Source organism: Camelus ferus, chromosome 29, assembly GCF_009834535.1.
Source record: "Camelus ferus isolate YT-003-E chromosome 29, BCGSAC_Cfer_1.0, whole genome shotgun sequence".
NCBI classification, from domain to species: domain Eukaryota; kingdom Metazoa; phylum Chordata; class Mammalia; order Artiodactyla; family Camelidae; genus Camelus; species Camelus ferus.
Genome location: NC_045724.1, coordinates 13,981,397 through 14,002,111, shown reverse-complemented (window position 1 = coordinate 14,002,111; position 20,715 = coordinate 13,981,397). Strand labels below are relative to the sequence as shown.

The following is a 20,715-nucleotide window of genomic DNA, read 5'->3' as shown; positions in this document are numbered from 1 at the left end:
GCCACTGTTACTATGGGTCAGGCACTGGGCTAAGTATTTCATAATCATTACTTCATCCAGGACCCACAAATCCAGGAGGTAGATATTTTTATGCCCATTTTCTAGATTGGAAGACTGAGACTCCAAGAGTCTTGGTACATATCCAAAGCCACACAGAAGTGGAAGAGGCGGGCAGGATAAGCATCTGGATGGTTGCACTGATGTCTTCCTGTCTTCCTGTCCCTTTGGGACCACTTGAGAGCTAGTGAAACAGAACCATGGGGGTGCAAGTTCTCTGGCTTCCTGACCCATGGTGCCCTTTGTTCTTCACAGAATGTCCTTCCTCAGCTCATCACCGACCCTCAGGGGCTGTGCTCTGCAGTCCTAGTGCAGAGCGAACACCTACTACCAGCAGTGGGGCATTGTAACCTCTGTCCTTGTCCACATGAGAGTGTAATGTGTCTCAGTGGGGAGCAATGCACTTAAAAAAAGGAAAGGGAAAGAGAAATCCCTTTATCAATTTTTACTTCAGTACATGCTGCCTTTATATCTTCTGAAGACAGTCCCAAGTGAAGGGGCTGCTTTGTAGCAAGAGACCCTTGGATTAGACTTCAGGAAGGACTTACAGCCATACTCTTGTAGACAGGAAGGGAATGTGGAGATAATGTGCTTCAACTCCCTCACTTGACGGATGAGGACTTGATGGCCAAAGAAGCTCATAACTTGTCCAGGGACATACGGAAACCACACAGATCCCAGGTCTGTCCCCCAACCCAGTGCTCCTTGTACCTGAAGGATAAGAATGATGTATGTTCAGGGAGTTACCTTCCATCTTTGCCAGGACAAGAGAGGGGGAGGTCAGGGAGGAAGCAATGAGGTGTGTCTGCCACCGCTGACCATCTGTGCAACCTCGGTCGGGTCTTCTCCACTTTCTGGGTCTCAGCTTTCTCGTCTATAGAACAGGGTTCCTGGGTAGGGCAGTGCTTCTTCCCCGGGCTGTACATGAGAATTCCTCTGGGAATTTTAAAAACCCAGAGGCTGAGGTGGGCCTCGATATTGATAATGTTTAAAAGCTCCCCAGATTTTCTAATACACAGCCAGGGGAGCAAACCACTGAACAAGGTGATTTCTAAAGTCCTTTGTAGCCATAATTTTCCCAGTTTCTCCAACTATTGAAGCTTAAACCATTTCCCAAAGTCCCACGGCCCAATGAGTTCCTGCAGCTGCCCTCTCCCTGCCTGGGTCCCGGGCTCACCAAGCCCCCCTCTCTAGCCCTCACCACACCTCACTCAGCACTCAGCCTGGTGTGCCGCCTCCCTCAGCCTGTCCGTCCATAAGCCCCCAGGCACCAAGTGACAGGTTCCACTTATCACATCACACCGCCTGAAGGGCCAGCAGCAGTAGCCACGGGGCTGGAGATGCAAAACCCACACCAGGCCTAAACCACCACTCCTGCCTGCCTGGGGCCTCTGTTGCCTCCTTCACCTTCAGAATGCACACCCGCCTGGGACGAAGGGGCAGACCGAAGATACAGACTGATGACGGGTGGAGCCCGCGGGGTTGGGGAGGAGAGATGAGCAGGAGAAGTTGCATTACTTGAGCTGTCTCCTCATTCAGCATTCATTTATTAGCTTCAGCTTCCTGTAGATGTAAGGCCCGCCCTAAGGAGATTTGCATATTCATTTTATTTAACATGATTTATCATCATGCAGGGGAATGAATTTGGGGGCTGGGAGATGGAGCCCCATTTGTGAGCCATGGAGCTGTGCACAGAGAGCTCAGGGCAGCATTGGAGGCCCCCACACACCCAGAGAAGGCTCCATGAGGACAGAGATGGGGGTGCATGCCATAGAGGCCCCCTCCCCCGCCGCCTTTCATCTGAACCTTTTATCTCTGCTGAGAACAGAACAAGGAAACTCGGCCTTCAGAGGCATCCCCTCCCCTTCCAGACCTCCCCACCAGAAGTAACATTTACAAGCCCTTACACCTGCTCCATGAGGTAATAACATTATGATAGAGCCTAAGATTTGTTGAGCACCTATTATGCACTAAGCACTTATTGTGTGTTATTTCCTGTAAGCCTCACAATAATCCCTTGGGGCAGGGTTTCTTATTGCCTATCTGTAACTATAAGGAAACTGAAGCTCAGAGAGGTTGCCTATTTTCCCTAAAGTCACACAGCAAATAAAAGGTGGAGCTGGGGATCATACAGCCCATTGCTTTTTGCCCTTGCTCCCTCAAAGCCTCCTTTCATTGTGTATGTTTTCTTCCCCATAAATAACCACTTGTAATTGCTCATAACCATTTTTCTGTTGGAAAGATAAGGAGTGTGAGTATGGCCAACACAATCATGTACTGTGTTGCTCTATAAATGTATTTGGGCTCAATGGATGAAAGAAGCTGACAGTTCCTGATAACTGACTCCTCCCCTTCCAGCACCTTCCTGGTGACGCCTGACACGGGTTAAGTCCTGAACCTGGGACCTCTGGATGGCCTGAGTCATTCTGTAGCAACCCCTGTAAACATCATTAGTAGGCCCTGGCACTTAGCCAGATGAGAGGATCCCAATTTCTCAAGGTCATCTTGGCCACCTCTCTGCCTCCTGGACCTGGTGCATTTGCTCATTCATCACTGAGAATAATAGAGCTGGTGGTTAAAAGCTTGGGCCCTGGTGCAGCCTGCCTGGGTGCAAATCCCAGAGCTCCTGCTTATTATACACATCCTTGGAGATCTGGAAAATGGGGATAGTAATAGTGTCTGATTCACAAGCTGCCAAGAGGATTGTACAAGATAATGGGTGGGAAGTGCTTAAATCAGGGCCTGACACATAGGAAGTCCTCAATCGGTGTGTTATTACCCTAGACCAACTGGAAGTCCTTTCCTTATTTTTAAAAAATCTCAGGCGACTTCATGTATCTAATCAGTTACCACCTTCCAGAATCTACCAGGTCTCAAGACCAACCATGTCATGCCTCAGCCAAACCCTGTTTCTGTCCTGGACTCAGTCCCCTGAAGCCCGAGGCTGAGGGACAATGTCCTGGAACCCAGATGACCCTGATTCTGGACTCTAGGGTAGAGCTTTTTAGAAAGGATTTTTCTGTAAGTCACATCATAGCTGTCCCTAATTTTTTATCTTAGAATTTTCTGCTTCTGCAGAAGGTTGTAAAGATTTTGTTTTGGCCTTTGATTTTTCAAAGTGCTTTCCCTTATTAACTTGTTTTATCTCCCTCGAAACTCTGTGTAGAAGGCAGGGCAGGGACTGTTGTACCCATTTCCTGAATGGGAAAACTGAAGTGTCAGATGTTTGTGTTGATGCCCTGCAGCAAAAGAGAAGGAAGTCACCCAGATTGCTGTTGAAAAGCCAGAATGTGACCTAGTTGTTTCAGTTTTTCCCCCCCCCAATCAGGCCAATCAGGCATGGGGATAATCATCACCAAGTGGATCCTTTCCAGCCTCCAGAAGCTGGTTCTCAGGTCCCTGCTGGGGGAGGGAGCTGGGGGCTGCTCCGCGGAGTCAATCAGATTACCCTCTCAGGTTGGGGAAGGCTGGGAGGGTAAGACTGAACAGCTGTGGTCTGGATTACTGCCTCTACTCTCTTTACTGTTCCTATGCCAGAGAGGGAGGTGGAAGCCCAGCCCCGAGGGAGGGGGAGGTACTGCCTGGTGTTGAAAGTAGCGTGTTGTGGAGACTGGGGCCAGCGTGCACACAGGGTGGGGGGCGGCTGCCTCACCATCACAGCCCTTCCTGTCCTCTTCTCTCTGCATGTGGCCTTCAGCCAGCTGCTGTCTGGTCTGCTCACTGTGCACCGTCCACGATGCATCATGCCCTGTGCTACCGCATGTCCCCTCCCTCAGCTCCTGTGCGTCAGCAAGTGAGGGGTGTAGAGGGTGGCTGGAAGAGGGCAGGAGCCCTGGAATGTGGGTGCTAATGGGAAATGGCACACAGTGGGTGGATGTAGGAACTCTTCTGTTACTCATTCTGCAGGAAGGTCCCTGGGCTGGGGTAGGGATGCTGCAATGGGGCTGAGAAAAATTGCGTGGATCTCCTTAATCTCTGAGTAAGAAGGAGCTGGGGCCATTTCATACTTGGGCATCCTACCTGGCTTTGAAAACCAGACTTCTGAGAAAAAGGAAGGAAGGTCCCAGATGTCTCTTTGATTAGGCTCCTCCCAGCTCTACAAGCCCAGTATCTGTGTAAAGCAGGGCCTAGAAGTGTGGCAGGAGAGGGTGTCTCAACCTGAGGCTGGGCATGTGTACCTCGAAACCCTGAGGGAGCCAACGGCCTCTTCAGGGAAGGGAGGGAGCATCAGTCCCACATGCTGGGTGGTGATGTCACTCTCTAGGGGAGGTATCTGCAGGAATACATGTGGAGAGGACACAAGCACCATGAGCAAAGGTGGGCCAACTCTGGGGGCTGCTGTTTAGACCAGTTTGGGTGAAGCAGAGGGTCTCAGTGAGGCCAAAATGAAAGATGAGCTTGGAGAGGGAAGCCTTGATCAGACTATAATGATGTCCAAGGTCCAGGAGGAAGTTGCCTTGGATGGAAAAGAGGAGCTGGTGGCAGTGTTTGAGGGGGAAAATGAGATGGGAGATCAGTACTTAAGGCCAGTGACTTTCCAGGATTAGTTACAGGAGCAGGGCTGAAAGAGGAGAGGCCACTGCAATGATTAGCCATAGGGAGATACATTTATTCAATTTTTTATATTAATTTTATTAGTCATATATGCATGCATTTAAAAATCAAATAGTAAAGCTAAGCTTATAATAAAAATAGCAGTGCCCTGTCTCATCCTTTCCCATTCCTGATTCCCACCCTGAGATAACCTTGTTCAATTTCCAATAGGTACCTTCTTAGTTCCAAATTGCATGTTTATACACTTTTCAGTTTTAGACATTATCTGTTGACTTTCAGCTGTGAAGGATGAGAACTGCACTTTTACACCACCCCCTACCTCATCTTTGCTACACACTTGCCACTCTTAATGTGCTCCACCCATCCTCCCAGCATAATTATATCCATCCTTTTAGCTCAAACAGCATTCAGTATATACAGCATTATAATTATGTAAATATTATTCACAGCTGAGCCACATAGTATACAGTACTGTCATTATATTTCCTCTGTAATTTTATTTCCTCTTTTGTTTTCTCTAGAATTAATAATTACCTCTTTTTTGTTCATTTGCTTAGTGTTCTATGAACCTATCATTCATCCATCCCTAAGTATTCTGACATAATTGAATACCTACTCTCAGTGTATCAAAAGTATATTGATTTTTAAAATTAGGTTTGTATTTTTCTTGACAACATTTTCCCTGGGGTGTCAGTCCTCTTGCTCCAATCTGGGCTGACTGTGCTCTGACTTCCTTGCTATTCTGGATGCTGAATAGCTAAAGAGGCCTGCTGTAGGGTAGGCATGGGGAAGGAGAGAGGAGTCACACTAAGAATATCTTGTCTCTCTCCTCTATTAGATCCCCTGCTACATGGATTCCCTATTATCCCCTATGTTGGTTTATGCCCTCATTTCAGTGGAGTACACCCTCCAGTAATTTCCTGAAAAATAATTATTGGAAATTCCTTTTTTTACTTTGAAAAATGTGTTTATTCTACACTCATGTGTGTTGATAGTTTGGCTGGGTATAGAACTCTAGAGTGAAAATTGTTCTCCTTATAATGTATAGTCTTTTTTCTTTGTGTTCTGGCTGTTAAGGACTTTGATGCCATTTTGATTCTTGATCCTTTGAATGCGGCCTTTTGTTTTCTCTCTGAAAGTCTCCAGGATTTTTTTTTTTTTTAATGCTCAGTGTTTTGAAACTTCATAGTTTTATGCTTCATTGTGGGGCCCTCTTCTGAAAACATAGCAGTCTCTTTCCCTCTGGAATCATGTCTTTAGATCCGGGAGTTTTCTTGTATTACTTCTTGGATAATTTCCTCTCCTTTATTTGCTCTGTTTCCTCACTCTGGAATCCCTATTCGTTGAGTGTTGGATCTTCTGATACAGTCTAATTTTCTTACTTTTCATTCCATTTTCCATCTCTTTGAGTTTTGTCCTACTTTGGAGGAGTTTCTTTGTCTTCCAACTCTTCTGTTAAGTTTTTAATTTCTACTAACTCTTCCTTTCTCTTGAAAGGTTATTTCAAAGATGCTGTCTTGTGTTGTCTCTCTAAGCATGTTAAAGATACTTGTTATTCCTTTTCACTGTTTTCCTCTCTCTGTCTTTCACATTAGAGGCTCTTCTCAAATATTTAGTGGGCCTTAGTTGTCTGTTCATATTTACGAGTGAGTTCACATTTAGCTGCCTGGAAGCTCTCTGTGTGTTATTACGACAGGGAAGGGTGGGGAGGGAGCTGCTAATTAACCGGTGGGCTTCACTATGGGATGATTAGGTGAGGATGTGGATGTTTCTTTGTGGGAACTCCAACATATTAATATTTGCATTTTTCTCTTGGGCCAGTTTTCCCATCTCCTTCATGGCAGTCAGTCTTCGGGAGAGGGGATGGCTAAAGAGGCCTGGTTGGAGACGGGAGTGAGTGGAGGGGATATGCAGCTTTTCACTTAGCCTCTGTGTTTTCAGTGCCTCAACCAGCTCCCAGCATGTGTCTAGAGCCTAACTAATAGCCCCTCAGAAAGCAAACCTCCTATCTTCAGCAAGAGTTGGGGACAGCATCTGGGAGTCTTAACCACCCTTCTTAAACATTTGCAGCAGTCTTTCTGCTTTGAGCATTGCCTCATGTCTCCAGTTCCCCAGCTTTTCCAAGATTCTGAGATGCTGGCCAAAGTTGCAGCTTTCCCCATCTCCTAAGGCAATTTTCAGTTCATTCTGTTTCCAGGATTTTGTTGACACTTCTCATCTATTGTCACCGCCTCTCCTATTCTTTTTGCCCTTGTGGATTTATGCATTTTTAATTCCTATATTGGCATTTTAGTGAGGGGTTGGGACAAAAACAGAAACAATTGGATGTGTTCAGTTGGCCACGTTTAACAGGAAGTCCTGATTCTGTTAAAACATTTATTGAATACCTTCTGTGTGCAAGTGCTAGGACTTCAGAGGTGGCCAAGATAAGGGAAGGGGAAGGATTTGAGGCATGTTGAAGGAAGAATTGACAGGCCCTGGTGATTGACGAGGAGTGGGAGACAAGAGAGGGGCATGTCCAAGATCACTCCAGCAGGTGAAGATACCAGAACTCAGGAGGTCAGGATGGGCTTTAAGCACTTTGGTGGAGGTCTTCCTGGGATTCAGAATAGGCAGTACAGCTAGAGGCTGAGAAGGAGGAGGGGCTCAGAGATGGGAGAGCACTAAGCTAGCTCCATGGAGATGTGGAACAGCTGAGGAGGCCAGCCCAGCCCAGGGAAAGTGCTCAAACCATGTCAGGGTGTGTGAGACTTGGGGCTCAGCCCTTTGGGGCTCCTTCTGCCCACACTGCTGACATCTCCACCTGATAGTCTGCCTGGCACTCAGACAGAACTAGCACCTCTTAGAGTCCAGTGCACATCATCCGAGAGAGCAGACACTGGTCCAAAGAAGAGATGCTGTGAAATGATCTCTTCCTGACTCCTCCTCAGGGAGAGATGCTGGACCACGTGTGTACACATGTGGGTGTGTGTACACACAGAGTGCCCTCTCCCCAGTTAGAACAGGGTGACCTGAGACATGCACGGAGGCCTGGTGGGCACCTGCCTCTCCTGGTTCTCCTCCCTGCACCATTTCTCTCTTTGGACCCTGCTCTCAGCTGGTGTCCACACAAGCCTTCTTGCCTATTTGAGAAAGAAATGCAGCCCACATCTCCATAGACCCCATTTCTCCTCCCCCATAAGTTGGAAGGCCACAAAGCCTCCCAGACTTTACACACTCCCTGAGCACCAGCACCCCAGTAGGGCTCCGGCTCCAGAGTCATGAGTGAAGAGGTACCTCTTTGGCATCAGTGGAAACCAAAGCACAGGGGCCTCCACTTTGCCCTGGCGCATCCTGGTCAGAAAGATCTTTACTTCTGACTTAAATTCTTCTTGTCACAGTGGGAGCCCATTTCCTTATGCCCAGTGAAATTGTGCACATTTTGAGATCCCTGCTTCCTTCTGAACTTCTCTTTGGGCTAAAGCTTCCCACCAACCCTCTCTTCTCTAGTCCGGACAGCCTGAATCCCCCGGCTTCCAGCCCTGTGTCATCCCCAGCCCTTTCAGAGAGGGAATGAACCAGTCCCGCTTGAGCAGGGGCCCTGAGCTCACACTACACCCTCATCTCCAGGGTCCCCAAGGCCTGGGACACAGAGGTGACCTGAATTTCAATCCTGCTCCCACCCCTTACCAGCTGTGTGACTTTGGACAAGTTACTTTATTTCTCTGAGCTTCCATTTCCCCCATCTGGGAAGAGGAAGTAATGAGATAAGACGTTTAAAAATGCTGACAGATAGAGGGTTGAATCCCCTCCCTGCCCCCGCCCCCGCCCCACCTCAGGGACCAGCAGCCCAGCCTCTGAGCCACAAGCTCGGTCCAGGAGGGTCTATTCCCAGCTCAGATCTACCGAGGTGCCCGCACCTTGTCAGAACTCCATCTGTCAGGAATTTATTACTAATGCATTTTATAACAGGCTTTATAATAAGATATTAAAGACTGTGGCGGCATCTAGCAAGCATTCCATAAATATTAATAATGCCTTTAGAGATGGCACCTACGGTGGAAACGGTCGGGCTCGTTCCGAGGTTTGGCAGAGGGTTGAGAATAAATCTAACAGGCGGGGAAGCGGGGGTACACTGTGAGGATGGGGGGATATAGTGTGCTTTTTCTTTCTCCTATCTTCCTTTCTCTTGCTGCTTTGAATTTTTATCTTCTTTTCCTTTGTTCACAACTTTTCCTCTGTAATGTCTCTTTTGCTCCCTTAAGTTTTTCTCTCCTTTCTCCCCAACTTTCTTCCTTCTCTCTTCTCTCACAAACTCTGTTCCCTCTCATCCCCATTCCCCTTTGGCCCCCAATTCCACCCTCTCTACCACCCCCTCCTCTTTATCTTTGTCCCCCTGTGGTCTTCCCTCTGCCTTCCGCCTTCTCTCCTTTCCCCTTTCTTTACGTTCTCTTCATCTCTCTTTTCTCTGGCCTCCCATTCTGCCTCTCTCTGTCTTCCCCCTTCCTCCCTCACTGCCCACGCACCCCTCTACCCATTCCAGGGAGCACCCCGAGCCACCTCTGTCGAAGCCCAGAGTGTAATGTGAGTCACACCACATGTGAGAAGTGAGCTATTTATCATTATTATTAACGAACAAGATCCCTTGCACGGTAGAACTTTGCCAGAGTCTATTCCCTTGTCAATTCAGGAGTAGCAAAAAGATTTATTTGTCTCTGAATTGCACAGGGCGGCCCATTTACAGCAGGTCCATCAGAAGTGATGTGGAGCTTAAATGGAAGCTGGAAAAGGCAAGGGCCTGCCCTGTCTGCGACCTGCAGGGAATGGGCCCTGCGCTGAGAGGGGCAACCTAGCAGGTGCAAGGGGTTTGCAGGGGATGATGCCCGATCACACTTCCCAGCCCCCCTGGAGGTCTGGGTGGTGCATTTAGGGAGATTTCCCTTGAAATGGCTAAGAAGCTGTGAGGAATTGGACAGGACTGGGCAGGGGGCACCATGGGGAAAGGGGCTTTGGAAGCAGAACTGGGACAGAGAAGTGTGCTAAGAGACCTGTCTGAGAAACAGGGGTAATCACGTTCCATGGGACCTTTCCTCCAAAGACCAACTGCTCCTTTCCAGCAAGAAGGTGGACCCAGAGCCATATTCCACAATGAATATGTGGAGAGAAGTTGCCCTTAGAATGGGGCAACCCGACCCCCAGCCAAAATGGACCTCTTGGCCCTGCCTCCATGGCCCAGACCCACATGGCAATAATTCTGTAGACCCCGAACTCCAAGCCCAGACACCAGAGGGGTGCCTTCTCCCTGGTCTCCTGTCTCTAGGAAGGCAGAGCCTGACTCTGTGGGGCATCTCTCCTCCAGGCCTGTCCTGGCTGATTGTATCAAACCCACAATCAAGCTGTCCCCTGCCCACCCCTGCCACCACACATGCACGCTGATCATTGCAGGGACCTGAGCGGATTTGCATGTTAAAGGAGTGTCTGGGGACACTTAAAAAGAAGCAGGAGCCGGCATTCATCCATCCAGGCTGCTTTCTTCTCCCCACATTACTTTCTGTGCCCTCAGGAGTCAGGAGCGCTGGCCATGAGCTTTGTCTTCTGCAGCCCAGCCGTGGGCGTCAAAGGGGCCAAATCCCAGCAGGCGAGGGGCAGGGTGAGCCTGGGGCAGAGCTGTGGGGATGAGGAGGCCCTGCCTGTGGCTGGATGCGTCCTGAGGGTGCCTGGTGGGGAGCAAAAAGCTGAGACCCACACAGGCCAGAGTGAGTCAGGGGTACTCACAGGAAGGACAGCACAAGTATGTCTCAGCACCACAGACAGGACGGGAGGGGAGGGCCAGACAGGGCCTATGAAGGCCAAGGCAGGAGAGGCCCTGCTAGCCCCGTGTCTCTGCTTTTCTGCCTCACTGTGCTCCATTCTCACTGCAGATGGGCTTCCCTGCCACCCTGTAACTTTGGCTTCTGTGTGGCCTTGGGCCTGTCACAGTGCCCACTCCAGCCCTAACCAGGTAGCAAGAATCTTTTTTCAGTTCCCGGCAGAAAACTGATTTAACTTCCAAGGCCCCATCTGATTGGCCTGCTTGAGTCAGGTGGTTACCCCTGGACCAATCACATGTGGCCTGAGTCTGAAGTCCCTTGGTACAAACATGGCCACCTAGGTCCATCCCTTGAGCAGAGCTGTGGGTACAGAGAGCATCTCTAGTTGAGAGGAGGGTGGACAGGGAAGCAGTGGTTGGCATCTCTGGGTGGGGTGAAAAAAGCACTTATATATGAGTCAAGGTACCAGATTTCCAGTCACGGCTCTACCATTAACCACCTGTGAGACCAAGAATAAGGCATGCCCCCTCACTTTTCCCATCTATAGAATGGGGAGGCTGGGCTGGATAATCTCCAAGGTTCCTTCCAGCTCCTTCACTCAAGCCATCCCTGAGTGGTAGGTGGTCAGGCCTGGCCTCCGTACTCAGGAGCTTCCTTGGCCTGCAGGCACCCCTCCCACCCCTGCCTCAGATCCCACCCTTCCTCTCACACTCTCCAAACCTGCTTTGGAGGGTCTTCAGAGCCTCTCCCATCCTGACCCTGTCTGCAGCAGCCATGAACCAATCAAAAGAGATGTTCTGTTTCTGATTTTAAAATGCTCCTTTGTCTAAATTCATGATGAAGAGATTGATTGGCTGTTTATAATGTTTCTAATACCCCTCCTTTAAAAAGGGCTCATCTCACGCTGCCTTGATGGTATTTTATTACCTTAATAATAATTGCAACGACCATTTGTTGAATGTTGCTCAATATTGCCATGTTCCTGGCTCCGCGAGAGGCTTTTTATTTTTTTCACACCTTATCTCATGTAATTCTTTCTCAGAACCCTAGGAGGTAGGTACTGGTAACAGCTCCATTTTTACATTTTCCTTTACATGGGGAAACTGAGAGCCAAAAAGAGTAAGTTTGACAGTGTACGTCCAAGGTCTCTAGCCAGTAAGTTGGAAGGCTGGGACTCAGACTTAGGGTGTCTGACTCAGAGCCCACACTCTGAGCCACCAAGTTTTATTGTCTGCAGTACACTTGGAAATCCAAATGCACCTGGCCCCATAGAGGAAATCTGCTTGCATTGAGGGGGTAGACCTGTGAGCACATCTGCACATTTCCGTGAAACAGCAGTGGGTGCTCAGAGAAGTCCCCGGTGTATGTGCTGATGAGGGCCCCCCATTTCCCTCATAGAGCATGGCGCCCAGGACCTGAAATGCAGAAAGTCAGCATTCTTTTCTCTCCAATGGCTTGTCCCTTCTAAGTATATAAATGGCTCTTCACCAGGCCTTTTTAAAATCTTTTTTAAGTTATGCAGAAATTAAATGGGTTTTCACTGCAGGGCATGAAACATAATCCAAGAAGGTCAGACTCAGGACCATCCCTTCTTTTTCCTTTTTCTGTCTTCTTGGATCTTGCTCTTAAATCCTCTGATCAGATGCCCAGAGAGCCTTCGCCCCGGACCATGCGTATGGATGGGTGAAATGTCCTCTCCTTCCTGAGGCAGGGGGCTGGAGAGCTGACATTCTCATGGGAGCCATCTCTCTCCTCTGGGTACAGGCTCCATGTGGGGCGTGCTCTGAAGTGCTGGCTGTCTAGCTGCCTCACAGGGGTCTGTGGCTCTGAAATCAGAACATGTCCATCCCTCTCGTGGCAGGAACCACAGGCCCCGATGGCGTGTCTGTTCTGGAGCGACTCAGGCACTCGTGTGTGACATACATGCTGAATCTACAGAGGGGGTGGGGGGGGGGCAGAGAGAGAGAGCTGTGGGTTAGCTGAGAACCTCATAAAGAGCGCCTCAAGACCAGTGCCACTGTAGTGACATGTTGGGGTGAAGGCTGGCTTCACTGAGCCCAGTGCCCAGGGAATTCAGTTTTTGGGGTTTTGCATGTGGTGGCTTGGAGTAGGTACTTGCAGACTGCCCGTATCCATCAGGGTCCCCCAGGAAACAGTTCATCTCAGAGAGTTCCAATAAAGGCATTTCAGTGAAGGGACAACTTCCAGAGGGAATGCTGGACTAGGGGGATATTAAGTGATGCTGAGGCACCAGAGACGAGCAGCACTGGGAAGCTGCTTCTATTCCTGGGGCCGCAGGGGCAAGAGAAGGGGATAGAGCCCACCAAAAGCTGAGACCAGGGAGGAGGGGTTGCTGGGCTGGAGCTGGAGGGATTGGGGAAGTAATACCCCAAACTCTTTTTCCTCCTGCCTCCTCCCCAAACTCTGAGCTCCTACCAGCACCTGCCATTGGCAGAAGCCCGCCAGCGAGGAAGCCTGTGGAATACAATTCATTGAGGCCACCCTGGAGTGAGGAGAAGAGGGAGGTCATAGCAGTGCAGAGTACTCAGTGGATCTGAGGGAGCACAGACAGGGATTGCCCAGTGCAGGATCATTAATGTTTCCTCCCTGCCCTACCCTTGAAGGCATTCTTGTCTGCCGTCATCCAGAAGGCACTCAGACAATAAAACCGCAACGGTCAGCTTCTGAGCACTTATTACTGTACGCTGGGACGTTTACGCTCGTGAGCTTATGTACTCTTCACACTGACATTATGAGGTGTTACTAACTTCAATGTGTACAGAGAAGGGATTAAGGATCAGAGGGATTAAGTAACTAGCCCAAAGACACAACAGTGAGGCTCGGGTCCCAACTTACCCATTCTGCCCCCTTGCACACTTGACTCTCTTTTGAAGGGAAAGAGAGCATCTGTTTCCCAAGCTGTTGAGCTAAGTAGGGTAGGCCTAGCAAAGGGAAAGCAGGTTCAGAAGCCCAGAAGTGGGAGGGAGCCTGCTGGGTTGGAGAAGTACAAATAGCTCTACCTGCCAGGAAATAGTAAACTGATAAGAAAAGATACTACATGTGATCTTAGCCAGAAAGCAATACCTGCCAGGAAATAAAGTGTGAAGGAGGAGACAGGGCCAGACCACGAGGGCCGGTGTCCTATGCAGAGGTATGGAGGAGAAGGGCCTCCCTTGTCTGCCCCAGTCTCAGTGCCAGTTGGAGAAGGACAGATTATGAGCCTGTCCTTTCATCCTGACATTTGCCTGGTGATGAGGGAGAGGCAGCGCACTCAGAGAGAAACAGAGGCAGCTCCGTGGCATTGCCCCCTGGAGGCCCTTTCCAGACTGACCTGGGGCCTTACAAAGAACACCCTTGCCTCAAGCAGGTAGTCCCAGGGAAGGGCTACCAGCATGCCCGAGACTGTTCCCCAGAGAAAGAAACTGTTCAAGGCAGTGAAGCAGGGCACAAGTCATGGCCAGCAGCATGGAGAGGGACAGCCATGTGGATGCCCTCCTTGGAAGGAGCCCTGCAGGTGTGAGAAGCGATCCAGTCATTGTCCCAGTGTAAAAAGATCACAGAGGACCAGGAACGTTGTCTCTGCCCTCAGGGAACTGACAGGCCAACCCCACACTCCTGGCTAGGAGGTACCACCCAAGCTGACAGTTGACCTCAGCATCATACAGAAGAGTTAGGGAAAGAACCACCATCGATGTTTAGAGGAGTGTTTAGCAGAGTTTAAGAGCATGGGCTTAGAGTTAACTACACCTGAATTCAAGGCATTCTTTGCCACTGCCTAGCTATGTGATTTTGGTGAGTTGCTTAACCTCTATGAGCCTCAATTTCCTTTTTGAAAACAATGTAATAGCTACCACCTGAAAAGCTACTTGTTACAGAGCTGATAGGCGTAGCCCACAGCACAGACATGGCACATACAGTCGATCAGTCAATGGGAGCGGGGATTGTTTCTTCCTTTTTGTCTCCAGGCAGAGCCTCACTAGACTGCTCCTCTTCAGATGAGTCCAGAGCTCAGTAAGTCAGTAATAAATTTACTCACCTAGCATTTTGCAGGCGTGGCTTACATGGTTTTGGTGGGCACGGCAGTGATGAGAGCTGACAGTTGGGCAGAAGATGCAGATACTTAAAATATGATGCACTATCATAGAGCTTCATTCATGTCTTCAGACAGGATGTTTACTGGACACCTGCCATGTGCCAGGCACCATGTAGACAAGGCAGATAGAGCTTCCATGGAGCACATGCGCTATGAGAGAAGATGGGCACTAACCAGGGAATTAGGGAAGAAATGTGGGTGATGAAAAATTCCAGGGTGCTGTGGGACTATGAATATAAACAATGGCAAGGAGTGGGGGCATGGTAGGGGCTGACCTGCCTCAGGGGTTTGAAAGGCCTCCGTGTAGAAGTCAAATCTATTCAGAGACCGAAAGTCATAAAGGGGGAGGGGTTTATACACAGTGTCTAGCAGAGGGAATCATGGAAGGCTCCCAAAATGGGGTGACAGTTAAGTGCGCCTCATGGGTCTTTCTGGTGGCAGGCTGCCATGGCCCAGGGATGGCATGTGGATGCCCCACCCCAGGGCAAACCAGGTAATCTCTGTGGGGCCAGGAAGAGCCCCCAAGCCCTCTGCCACATCCCCATACCACACTCCTCCCAGCCCCCTGCCCTTGGAACCTCCATCCCGGGTGCCCTCCAGAGCAGCTCGGGCCTGAGGCTTGAGCAGCGAAGGGGCACCTGACAGAGGAAGCAAAACCACCAAGAAACGGGGGTTTGGGGACCAGAAGGCCCTCACCCAGAACTCCAGGACGAGCAGATCATCTTTGGAACTGGTGCTGTTACAGCCACCAGGAGGCCATCAAAAAATGAAAAAAAAAAAAAAGATATTGCATTTTAAATTCCTCTGAACCCTCTTAGAATAAAAATGACAAAGCCATGGGTCTTGTTGGCTGGAGTCCGTGGTTAATGGGTTTTGGGGAAATAGTCACTGATTGAGGCAGCTGCTCCAAGCTCCAGCTCACCCTTTTATTTGCTTTGCTTCACCCCCCAGAACACACCAGTGGGGACACCCATCTTCATTGTGAACGCCACGGATCCCGACCTGGGTGCAGGCGGCAGCGTCCTCTACTCCTTCCAGCCCCCCTCCCAGTTCTTTGCCATCGACAGTGCACGTGGCATTGTCACAGTGATCCGGGAGCTGGACTACGAGACCACGCAGGCCTACCAGCTCACCGTCAATGCCACGGTGAGTTACTTCGCTGAGGCCCCAGGCAACCAGATGCCTGCCTCCTCCCACCCTCAAAGAGAGCAATGGAACATCATCCCCGTTCCCTGCTAGTCAAGGCTTCTAATGGTGTTGCTGGAGATCGTAATAATAATAACAACTGATGTTACTGAGGGTCCATGCTGTTTTCTTGGCACTGTGCTGAGCACTCGAATTGTGTCTGTTAAACCTCCAACAGCCCTGTATCATAAGTACTATTAAGATACCCACTTTATAGATGACGAAACTGAGGCACAGGAGCCATTCAGTGACTTGCCCTTGGTCATCCAGCAGTTGGACTTCAGAGCCTGCACTGTAATCCCACAGAGCATGCCAAGTGCAAGGTGTCCTCTCGCTCTCTGGGACACAGGACAGAGATGTCAACCCAGCTGTGTCCTGACACCACCCAACATGCAGGAGCCAGAGGGTCCAGGTCCCCTGAGCGCTACTCTAGAGTGGTGACTCTTACACAGAAGGGAGCATCCGTCTGTGCTGAGCACTGTGCAGGGTCCTGGGAATTCCAGGATGAGTTAGTCAGGAGAGGGTGGTGGGAGAGGAATAATGATCCCATTTTATGGCTGGCACTGTTGAGACTCACCAGCTGATGAGTAGTGGGCAGCAAAAGCCCAAACCCAGGCTGTCTGAACCCCTTGTCCAGTACCCCATGGCCAGGAGTCTCTGAGTCTCCAGGACATCACAGGTGCGTGGCCTCTGTCACCAGCTGTTATTGAGGGCTTGAGGGACAGGCAGGCCACACCCTCAGTAGGGTTCTACCTCTCACTCCCCTCTTCCCTGCTCCTGGCCACTGCCTCCAAGCACAGCTGGAGCCTTCAGCTGGCAGCAGGGTGAAAGCTGACCTATTTGTCCCTTAGATGTCTGTTTACAAAGCCCAGGTCAACAGGGAAACAAATTACAGGAGTCCCTCTGACCCTCCAGGACCCATTAGCCTGACACACAGCATCCACCGCCTGGCCCCCATCACTGCCGCAGGGGCTGCCGCTAGTGCTGTGGTCTCCACTTGGCAGGTCACAGAGCCTAGATCCCAGGGGAAGACACAAGGGTCCAGTTTGAAAGATGCGTTTCCCCTAGGATGGGGCAAGATCCAGGGAGACACCGAGAACCCGGAAATGCAAACTTTTTCTTTGGACCTGGTCCAGCAGCTCCTGGGGAAGCCAGTACAGATGACACCCATGTTCCTTCCTTCTCCCCTCGTGGAGTGTTAGTTGCCTGGGAGGACGTGTGTGCTGCTATTTGTAAAACTGACTTCTGGGATCAAGGGGATTTACAAGGGCGGAATTTACCTTTTATACACATCTGTACCCTTCCACGCTCTCTTGCACACACACTGGAGGTGATGCCCCTCCCACTACTTTCCATTTGCACATCCCTGGGCCCAGAAATGCAGAGATACTTTCTCTCTTTCTCACTATGAACTTGTCCCTGTGGGATAATTTCCACCTACCATAAAAATGGCTTTGGGCCAGTGGGGAAGAGACCAGAGCTGGGCACAGGCAGGAATCTGGGTTGTCTAGCCTATCAAGAGGCCTGGGCTCAAGCTGGGATGGTGAATGCAGTTAAATTGATGTTATTCTTCCAGCCATCAGGCCTTGGAACAGTAGAGCAGGAGGGGCCCTAGAACTTCCTTAGGTCTCAGTGGCTCCCCCACCTGATGCACAAGTCCCTCTCAGGGCTGGCGCTGTGCCTCAGGGCTGGTGCTGTGCCCTTGGCCATGGGACATTACCCCAAGGAGATTCTCCTGTGAGACATCTCAGGGAGCAGTGTGGGTCCCCAGCCCTCATTGGGTGGGTAGCAGGTAGGGACTTGTGAGGACTCCCCTGGGAGTAAGCTGCTTAGGGCTGTAGGTGCCAGAGTAACAGGTGCCTGTCCAGCAGGATAAGCCATGGAGTCTGGGGTGGGCTAGACAGGGGCATCCTTGGCAGGAGCTAGACTGCAGCCACAGGTGTGGGACAGGGAGGGTAGGTGCCAGGCTGGACCAAGCCAGCTGCCTACAGAAGCCTGGTAATGGCAAATCAGAACTACTGGCATCCCTGACCCAAGAGGTCAAGGGACTTCCTACCAGGCCTCCCCCTCTGGCCTTGTCTGCCTGGTGGTCATTCTGGTGCCTAGCTGAGCACTCTCACCATGGGCAGTCCCCAAGTCTGGGCTGTGGGCCCCATCGTCTTGGAGGCTGCAAGGCTGTCTCTGCTGTGGTCCCTCTGCCCAGCTCCCCCCACACCCTCAGACTCTCCCCTCCCTTGCTGCACCCACGATGCACCCTCCAAAGCCCCTCCCCCTCTCCTTGGCTGCCCCTGAGGACTCTTAAGGACAACCAGCCCTTCTTCTCCTTCGGAGGCTCTGTAGCTCTCTCTCTGGAGAGCAGAAGCAGGCACTGGCCTTGTTGTAAGGTGGGGAATGCCTTGCATTGTTCATCTCACCCAGCCAGATCAAGGGAGACCTAACCCAAGGACAGTCCTCTTCAAATCCCACACCAGAGAATTTATAAGCCCGAGACCATAGAGGTCATTCCAGTGAGTCCCTTCATCTCACAGAATAGGAAATTAAGACTCCAAAATGAAAGAGAACTTTTTCAAGGTGACCTAGCTAGTCAGCCATGGGGCTGATGTTAGGACCCCAGATCAAGACAGGGCAGGTTTTTATGTCAAAAGGACCTGAGTTTGAGTCCTGGCTATACATTTAACAGTTGTGACTGGGGGCAAGTTACTTAACCTCTCTGGTCTCTGTTAAATCTGAATAATGGGCACATAATACCTATGAAAGCAAATGAGGTATCTAGCATGGTGCCTGGGATATAATCTGTATTGAGCATGTAGTTTCTACTCTTGTTGGCTATTGTTATTCAGTAGCAGAGCTATTTAAAGTTTATCACATTTAGGGTAATAGAAGATGGATTTTGGGTTTTCTTTCTTGGTGAGCTTTCATAGGACCACCTTTCCATCTGGGAGGGTTTAAACATTGCCTGCCTGGCCACATGGCCTGCATGACCTCTCAGGATTCCTTCCCAGAGTCCCCCAAGTGTCACAGGCCCTGGAGCTCCCCCTGCTGGTTCTACCAAAAAAGTTGCTTGACCAGTAAACTCAGTGCAGAGCAGGCTGCAGGTCCCAGAGTAGACCCCTCTGCTGTCAAAGGGCCCTTCTTCTGAAAAATCCCCATCCCAGTCAATTCCCTTGCTGCCCTTTCATGAGAGGGGGCAGGAAATGGGCATGGAGAGGGGTCCCCTGCCTGAATCCAGAGAAGGAGCTAAGGGCAGCACCGTCCCTTTGCCCCAAGCCCACCATCCCACCCATCAGATGTGCAGGGGTGGTCAGGCCTAGGCCAGGCCGGAGGCAAGAGATGTGGCTCTGCCCCAGCCCTGCTTTGTGACAGTGGATAAAGCATCTGCCACTGGGCCTTGAGTGCACTGTTTGTGGATCCCTGTGAGTTCTTAGGGTTCTTGAACTTCTGTGCTAATGCCCTTACCCATGGGAGTGTGGGAGCACATGTGTACATGTTTGCACACCTTTGTGCACATGGGTGTCGTGTGTGTGTGCATGTGTGCACACGTCCACAACATCACTTAACCTAAGGCTACGTATCTTTGTCCACTAAGGATCAAGACAAAACCAGGCCTCTGTCCATGCTGGCCAACTTGGCCATTATCATCACAGACGTCCAGGACATGGACCCCATCTTCATCAACCTGCCTTACAGCACCAACATCTATGAGCACTCTCCTCCGGTAAGACCCTCCCCAGCCCTGGTGAGACTTCCCACTGCACTTCTGGTAGGGATGGGGGCCCTGTTTGGTAGGACAGACTCCTTGGTGTTTTCTACTCCCCCAAACCCCCATATGTGGCAATGATGACTGTCCCAGCACAGTGAAAATCCAACCCCTCTTGTACCATACCTCACCTCCTCACCCTCTCATTTCATCCCCAGAGGGGTCCAAGTGCCAAAGAGCAAAGACTGGCTAGTGCCACTGAAGGGGGGCAGTTCAGAAGGATTCATGTGGAATGATGGGGATGCCCATGGAAAATCCAGCCTGGGCTGGAGAGTGGACTTGGACTCAGCAAGGCTCACCAAAATATCAGTGGGGCTCAGCCCTGCCCACCATGGGTCCATCGGTCAGCCTGTGTCTCTCGACCAACCAATGCTGTCCGAGATGGCAGCCACTGCCCTCCACCCCGCAGGCCCTCTCAGGCTGGGCTCCTCTCAGAGAGCCCACAGCTCCAACTGCCCCTCCCAACTCCCCAGGTTCTGGGTTTCTCAAGGCCATGTTTTCAAGAGAGACACCTGATTGGCCATGCTCGTGATTTTGTACCATGTCCCAAGGTCATAGGTCACCAGCCAGACTGTAGATTGGCACCCCATAGGGATGTGTCCACAGGCTTCCCTGGACCAGGAAGCCTGCCCCAGTTTGGGACTGTGATCTGTCCTGACTGTTGGCTGCTTCCAAGCATCGTGCTGCAGTCTCCAGGTGTGAGGGGGTAGCCACTTCCTTCTTGGGGCCACTTGGGGCCTAAGGGCTCCAACAAGCAAGATGCTTTTGGGCCTCTTGTTGCAGGTGTCTGAAGCTGTTTCAAGGGAAGAGGGGTACCTCTGAATGTCCACACCCCAGCCCTCTCTTTCTTGGTGGTCCATGGACAGCAGGAGCTCTAGCTGTTGAGACTGAGGGCTACCGCCCCACAAAACCTCTTTGCTAAGCCCACGTGCTCTTGGCCCCAAACTTTCAGATGAGGTGGACCCTTCCATCCTGCCCCTGGCCATCCCCTTCTTAGCGCTCAGTGTTCTTGTCTGGCTTACCCTCAGCTTCTCTGCTGGACTGAGAAGGTAGTGCTGTAGGAAGAGGGGTCTGCTGTGGACATAGCACACCATGGAGCTCGGGAAGTGATTATGGAATGAATAAACAAATGCCCTGCTCAGGCCACCCTTCTCACTATCCTGTCATCCTCATCACCCCTTGTGATTGCTCCCATCACCCATCTCTTTGTTCCCAGCTCACTGACAATCTTTAGAATTTTTTTCCTGGCTTCATCCTCCATGGCCCACAGGTGTAGTCAT

General features: G+C 50.7%; 1 protein-coding gene across 1 annotated transcript in view; it reads left to right on the top strand.

Annotated features, from left to right (window-relative positions):
* LOC116660435 (cadherin-23-like) overlaps positions 1–20,715 on the top strand; it is a 169,188-nt gene that overhangs the window by 140,536 nt on the left and 7,937 nt on the right. The window contains exons 7-8 of the mRNA XM_032469913.1: positions 15,445–15,639; positions 19,265–19,393. Of these exons, the coding sequence (XP_032325804.1) occupies positions 15,445–15,639; positions 19,265–19,393 (324 nt within the window). The remainder of the gene's footprint in view (positions 1–15,444; positions 15,640–19,264; positions 19,394–20,715) is intronic.